We start from the raw sequence: 7,500 nt of genomic DNA, 5'->3' as shown, positions 1-7,500 counted from the left end.
CTTGCCCAATAGAATCGCTCTAGAGAAGTGGAAGGCCAAGATGATTAAGGAACTTGGAGAAGAAGGCTTTAATAAGTATAGGCAAGGTATGATTGGCATTTTCTTATTTTGTTTCAGCAATATCTGAATTGAATTACTTGAGTAAAAGCATGTATACAAGGGAGAATGTATTTGATATCTTTGTTGAATAAAGGTGTCAGATTTTTGTTAATAAGCTCTGTATGAATATACAGGAAACATATGAAGGATTTCCAAGTTTTTATAGTTGTTCAAGACATTATTTTCCTAATTCTTCCTTTCGTGGAAGAGATATGGATACACATAGGTATTTTGACCTCTTTCTCCCCAAAGAGTTACTGGATCGAGGGAAACTGCTTCATGGGTGTATCCAGTCGGAGCTAAGTGGCATGACCTTGAGTTCTGATCAGACACAAGCAGTTTCTGGATTCTGGACAAGCGTCAGACATGTTATTCCGAATGTGTCAGAAGTACAGGTGTTGGAGAGTCGCATCATTCACCCCTATCTGTACTATCAGGGAGCTGTGGATTGTGTTGGTTCTTACAAGTAAGTTATTAGAGAATGAAGTCAGTTTATACTACTCAATGTTTTCCTGTTATGAATATATATATGTGTGTGTGTGTGTGTGTGTGTGTGTGTGTGTGTGTGTGTGTGTGTGTGTGTGTGTGTGTGTGTGTGTGTGTGTGTGTGTATTTGCACAAGTTAGTTAAAGTCCAGATTTGTTTTTATGATTTGGTAGAGCACAGAATAAACTGATTTGAAGGGTCACTCATAGATTTGGACTTTAATGAATGGACATAGAAAATATATGCAACAGATGTGTAGGTTTAAAGATGTGTAAAAACACACCCACACACACAAGCAAACAATCAAACAAACAAACAAACAAATAAACAAGCATACACACATATCCATGCTAATGTAAGGAATCACAAACAGATACACATACATGGCTAACGTTTTTTATATACTATTTCAGGGGTATGCCCATACTCATAGAATGGAAGACATCGGGGAAACCAAAATTATCCGTGAAATCAATGTTTGATGATCCCCTGCAAGTTGTAGCCTACCTTGGTGCCCTAAACTTTGACGGCAACTACAGACTAAGGCAGCCGGTGAGTTTCTCTGGGAGCTTATTTTAATCAATTTCGATACTTAAACCTTTGTGCTGGGATGGTATGACACAAATGCCATGTCTTCTGGTTTTATTTTGTTTATACACAGATGGCTCCGCAAGTACTTAGTCACCAAGGAGTCAATTGCTAGTCGCACCTATCTTTTATTGCTATTGGTATTTTAATAACATTATAATAATTATAATGTCAATAATGATAACAGTTTCTTATTAATAGCATTAGCATAAAAAAGAAAAAAATCCAAGGAATGGGGAAATCAGGGGAGGTCATGTTGAGCCTTCTAATCATTTCTTTAGGGGCCGAGCTGAAATTTTGATTTTTTTTTTTTGCGGGGGGAATAGAATAATTTGACGTGGTCCAAACAGTTTGGTATGAGCATGGTAAGAGTGCCTGTACCCATGCACGTTTGTGAGTATTCCTGTCACATTCCCTCACTAAGTGATGCATGCACGCAAATCACTCTCAGTCAGTCAGTCAGTCAGTCACTTACTCATCTTTTCTACTGTAGTTTGAACTAACCTTAAATGACCTTCCTATTACTGTGCATGCCCCAAGGTGAGGTAAGCCATACAGAAAATATTTTATTATCAGTGGGTTATCCTTTTGCAGTTAGTCATATTTCAAACTGGCAGACCCTATTGTTATCTTTATGATTGAACAGATTTGACAGAATCAGTCTAGATAAAATGAACAATGAAAAATAGTGTTGGTCTTTTGTTATTGATTAAAAAAAATCTTTTGCATGTATAACCACTTTTGTTTTGTTCTTCAAGTAACAGGTACAATTTCTTGATTTCAGATTGAGTCAGCCATGTTAGTTGTGGCATATGACACAGGTTTACCAGCACACATTCACATCCTTAGCAAAGGTGATTGTGAACATTATTGGCGAATGTGGTGTACGCGGCTTTCACAGTTCTGGACTCAGCTGGCAGCTAATCCATCATGATGCGGAGAATAATCAGAGTTCGTAACTTTAAACCTTCTCAGATAAATTAGAGTGTAAATTTGATAATTATTATAATGACATTGTTATCTGTAGTATTTTTCATTATTTATTTATTTTATAATATATGAAATGTAAAGAAGTGAAATGTATTTATTTCTTTATTTTATTTCCTACTCTTAGCTGTAACATTCACCAAAATGTATATGGAATTACATATATTTTGTACCTAAAAATGTAGGATAAGTGCATGTAAAAAAATAGAGAAAAAAATAATTGGTGCTCAGGATTCAAGTTTTCTTACATAATTATTTATATAAAATGTGATAGACTGTAATATTATGGTCATCTGTTGTTCCTCAAGGTCACTCACTCTCTTGTAAAAAAGAGCCTTTTGATTATTGATTATAAATATATATTTTTTTATCATCAAACTGATTACTGAAAACAACATTTTTTCATTTATAATGGATTTATTCCATTTTATTGATTGATTAATCAATTAAAACCCACTCATGCCAGCAGTGCATGTAAATCTGTACTTTTCAGTTTGTTTTATTAATTTTATCTATCTATATGTGGATTCACAAATAGATTGTCAGCAAGGAGTCAGTTTTTAGGCATATCTTACCTGTTTATATATATTTTTATGAAAAACATGTATTTTTATTACTGATATTATTATTAACAATGGTATGATAATGATAATGATAATAATAGTAATAAAAAAATATGTCAGTGATGGGGATAATAGCAAAAATTTTGTCTGAAAACTAATCTGTTGCTGCAGGGTATTTTGGCCACACTTTGGCTTTCTTGCTAGCCATAAGTCACTGTGCATGACAGGCGAGCTCATGATAGGTTAGGTGTGCCAAAATTTGTGTAAGGTCAAGTACTCCGGTCCTATTCTTTATAAGAACAGTAAGAATAATATACAAAAATATAAGAATTGCACAATCGGCATTTTCACAAGCTTAAATTCTCAACAGACTGTTTTTTGAAGCCTGAGTTGTACATATGTGGTAGTCTGAAGTTTATTCACATCATCTGGCTAAAGTACAAACTTTTTTTAATTATGATGTCCTATCAAGCCATCTGGTGCAAAAGGGTTAAATGGTTAATGTTTAGAACAGATAGATGTGCTAGACATCAAAGGTTTTATAGCACTATAGTAAAGTATTGTGAAAAATTATGAATTATTTAACAATTAGGATGAAATGTGTTTGATGTCAAAGGTTATAGAGTGCTACAGGATAGTATGGTAGTGAAGAGGGTAAAGAAGGGGAGCAAGTGGAGTAAAGTGGGGATTAGTAGAAGGTGGAAGGGGTTAAGGGCATAGGGCAATTACATCAAATGGAGAGTATCTATGTGTCAAAGGAAGGAAGAGGAACATTGTTTGAAGAACACTGCAGAAAGCTGTTATGAAGCAGTTAGTGGATAATAAGGCTATTGTGAAGCAATTAGTGGGTAACAAGGCTATTATGAAGCAGTTAGAGTAATAAGGCTATTATGAATCAGTTAGCGAGTAATAAGGGTAGAAATGGGTATTGAAGAAGTTGGAAGAGAAGACTCCAGGGAATGAGATAAGAGAACAGGGGAAGGAGAAGTATCATAAATGTCAGGAGGGGAAGGTTTTGAAGTAGGAGACTGTTGTGACAGACAGGAATGTAAGCCTCCAGGTGGGAAGGGTAAGGATAATGGGGTAAGAGGAGGCACATGTGGAGACAGGGAGGATGGGGTGTGTTGGGAGAGAGGAAGAGAGATGGGTTGCCCCTCAGGATTCCCATGAGGGGTAAAGGCAAGGCAACTAACCAGGGGATTACTGTGCCCATGGCTTCCCAAGACCATTCAGGACTGACACAAAGCCAGCCTTTCATCCTTTCAGCATGGTGCTTATACCTTATGAAGTAGATAGAAGAGAGAAGGAAAAGGAAAGGGGAAGAAAAGACCATGCAAAATTAGTTAACCCTAGGGCTGAGGCCCAAGTAGGGGTGATCCCCAACATTAGGCCTCAGTCCCGGTCTCCTATGCTCCCTCCCACAATAACAACGGGCATAGGATTAGGGGGTAAAAGGAATCAAAGATTGTAGGTCTGGTCATTGACTTTTTGGTGCCTAAGCACTTGTGAACCCATCTATGTGTAAACAAAACTGATAAAACACAACCAGAGTGGATAGTACATGTACCTGTCACCAGTGAGTTAATCCATTGGCAATTGGTAAATTTTCAACAAAGTTTGGTGAGGAAACATACAATGTATGGCACTCCATGCTTGTGTGATTGTCCAGCTTGTAGTCAGGCACATGTGTCATCATAGTAATAAGAACACGGACTAGTGATGTGATGTAGCAAGCTGTATAAAGTGCTTTTCTTTATATTTCTTGCTTGTGAAAAAAGAGCAAAAGAGAATGTTATTACAATAATCCTTTCTATTGACTATATATTATCTATTATTCATATGATTCCTCATTTCATGATACTGTAATGTTCTTTAACTTACATAGAAAAATAGTTTTGATAAAGATAAAACTACATATGAGCTCATTCTCTCCCACCCATATCAAACGGGTGCCAGGATATTTTTTAAAATTCACCAAATACCAAAAATTATAGAAACAGGATTACATGTTCTTTTTCCTATACAAATATCTGACATAACTCATTGGAATCCCTATAGAAGGAACATACTTTAATAGCTAAAATAATGATACGGTTAACCCTATGATAATGGAGCATGAATTTTTTGTTATGTGAAATTGTGTAACAGTCTAGACTTTGTGGCTAGGCTTAAGCTATGTGCAGCCAGCCCACCCATTGTGAGTCATGATGCATATATACGTCTTAGGCCATTATGTCATGATAGCTCTAGATGTACCCGTCACCGATGGGTTAACCCATCAGCGACGGGTAAAAATTATGTCAAGTTTACGTATGCACCGGCTTGTTGGCGCGCACCAGCAGTTTCCCCTGTTTGCGGCCGGCTTGATCGGTAGTTTGCGAGCGACATATAACACCTAAAAGCTTTTATTTTGCTAAAATTGATAAAAATATTAAAATTTTGAAGGTTTACCTTCACTTTAGGTACCATTGCCTAAAATCTTTACCATATAAATGAAGCTGCTACTACTGGAGAAAAACAACCTCCGTCCGACGAGCCAGTAGCGCGGGAATGGGCATGGCATGATGCCCCCGGCGTTTGGTCCACAACAGCCATGGCATGTACGTACGTGACACCCGGCGCCAATGGGTTAAGAAAAAATCTAGCTGCTCATGTATATCCTTTATTGAGGATACAAACATATAAAATATTTTACATCACAAAGCAATATGATCACATACATGAATCTCAAAAAAACATTTTAGTGGAGAATGTAATATGGTAATATGGTAACATACAATGTACTGTGAAATTTACTTTTATGAACCACTGATAATCTCTCTGATGATGAAAGGCAATGTTCCTGTAATATAATCATACTTAATAATAATAATTAGAGGGAACAGAAAAAGTAAATAACACCAAATACCAAATTTTGTGTGTGTGTGTGTGTGTGTGTGTGTGTGTGTGTGTGTGTGTGTGTGTGTGTGTGTGTGTGTGTGTGTGAGAGAGAGAGAGAGAGAGAGAGGGGGGAAAAAAAAAAAAAAAAAAAAAAAAAGAGAGAGAGAGAGAGAGAGAGAGAGAGAGAGAGAGAGAGAGAGAGAGAGAGACAGAGAGACAGAGAGACAGACAGACAGACAGACAGACAGAGACAGACAGAGAGACAGAGAGATTGATTGATTGATTGACTGATTAATGAGTGTATGTGTTGTGTGTGTACCAAGTAGTCAATAACATTTCTATACATGTCTCGTATAACTTCAAGAAATAAAGAGATAGTGAGGAGCAAGTTATACCATACAGCCTCATGACTGAAGTTTGCAACTCCAAAACATCTTCACTGGTGTGGCTTCTTTAATATTTCCGAATATTATCCTACTATTCACTATAAATAAGGAAATAAGAAAAAGTACTATTGCCTCTGCTACTTGGGAAAAATATTTACAAATCAAGAACACTTGGAAAATGAATACATAAATCATATTAAACTAAAACAAAATACTTCAAGCATGCCTTGCAAAGATAACTGCAATACAAAAGAGCAACATGAAGAGTAAGCAATGCCATGAATGAAATCCATCTCGAACCACTGTTAATCTTAGCTTGTACTTTGCTGACTTTTCCAACACTTACTACCAGACATTCTTCTGAAGGATCACATACAACTAGATTGACGCACAGTTTAAAATTTGCCTCGCACTATGGTTTCCATGAAATGGTGATTGATTCCTTATAGAAAATTAGGTAAGTTTGATGTCATCCATTCTGCCTAGTAGAAATTAAGATGGAAGAAAATAATCTATATATTTGAATCCTGTTTCACTTTTTTTTAGTCTGGAATATCAAGTATGTATATCTGAATCATCAGTGACTGTTACTTACTGTACATAAGACATCAAATGATTAGGGAACTGCTAATATGTACTGTTCATCAGAAAAGGAAAAAAAAAAGTTCTTTGGAATAACAATTTACACCCCTTATACAAAGGAGATAAGACAGCTCCTTTTCAAGCTACAGCAGTCTTATGCAGCCTTGCTAGGTGCTACTGGACAATGGGCCCAGTGGCCAGTGCAAATACAATTGGAGGCCCACTGTTGCTCCCATACGGTCTCTCCTTCTCCCCACCAGCTTCCACGCACACTGCAGCACCTGAAATTTAGAAGCTGTTGGTTATGAGGCGTTTCATGTGAAAGGAATATGACATTCTCAAACCCATTTACATATCCTGTTCCTGTCTACTTGTTATTTAGCTATAATGGGAGTCTTTTTGAGTATAGAATTACAACTACATTTTTTATACTTTTGTTACTAAATAAATTTTCTTGCACACATTAATTAATAGCTAATTATAAACCCATATTTCTCAGTGCCCCATTTAACCAGCTCCACTTCAAAAACTTGGTCTTCATAAACAGACAGGCTATAGTTAATCAACCAAGGCACAGGCACTTTCACTTTTGTAGTCAGGATTTGGAATTGACCTGCAACCATTTCAGTCCTGAAGTGCAAGAAGTTTAGGGCCCTTGCTGAACAACAGGCAAGCAAACAGACAGATAGACAGACAGACAGACAGACAGACAGACAGACAGACAGACAGACAGACAGACAGACAGAGAAACATACATACAAACATGCATAAAAATAGACAGGAAAAATAAAAAACACAAAAACACTGACCTGGTACAGCTAAACTTTGGTTCCTGAGCAGCAAGGTAGTGGTAGTGGAGAGGGTCAAGCTGCTGTAGAGGTGGCAATGCTCCCTCCAGAATGCGAGCTTGAGTATTGTTGTTGGATACG

At 36.9% G+C, this 7,500-nt stretch overlaps 2 protein-coding genes across 2 annotated transcripts in view; one reads left to right on the top strand and one right to left on the bottom strand.

The window, feature by feature from the left end:
- LOC113829481 (uncharacterized) overlaps window positions 1-4,547 on the top strand; it is a 6,434-nt gene extending 1,887 nt beyond the window's left edge. Inside the window, exons 2-5 of the mRNA XM_027382658.2 lie at window positions 1-86; window positions 352-565; window positions 999-1,137; window positions 1,958-4,547. The exon at window positions 1-86 is cut by the window's left edge and continues 1,064 nt beyond it. Of these exons, the coding sequence (XP_027238459.2) occupies window positions 1-86; window positions 352-565; window positions 999-1,137; window positions 1,958-2,107 (589 nt within the window). The 3' untranslated portion in view covers window positions 2,108-4,547. The remainder of the gene's footprint in view (window positions 87-351; window positions 566-998; window positions 1,138-1,957) is intronic.
- An 822-nt stretch (window positions 4,548-5,369) lies between these two features.
- MED16 (mediator complex subunit 16) overlaps window positions 5,370-7,500 on the bottom strand; it is a 20,829-nt gene continuing 18,698 nt past the window's right edge. The window contains exons 16-17 of the mRNA XM_070123109.1: window positions 7,381-7,500; window positions 5,370-6,852 (exon numbers count right to left, since the gene is read on the bottom strand). The exon at window positions 7,381-7,500 is cut by the window's right edge and continues 29 nt beyond it. Coding sequence (XP_069979210.1) covers window positions 6,726-6,852; window positions 7,381-7,500 — 247 coding nt within the window. The 3' untranslated portion in view covers window positions 5,370-6,725. The remainder of the gene's footprint in view (window positions 6,853-7,380) is intronic.

The sequence above is a fragment of the Penaeus vannamei genome, chromosome 6 (assembly GCF_042767895.1).
Source record: "Penaeus vannamei isolate JL-2024 chromosome 6, ASM4276789v1, whole genome shotgun sequence".
NCBI lineage: Eukaryota > Metazoa > Arthropoda > Malacostraca > Decapoda > Penaeidae > Penaeus > Penaeus vannamei.
This window is presented reverse-complemented; position numbering and strand designations above follow the sequence as displayed.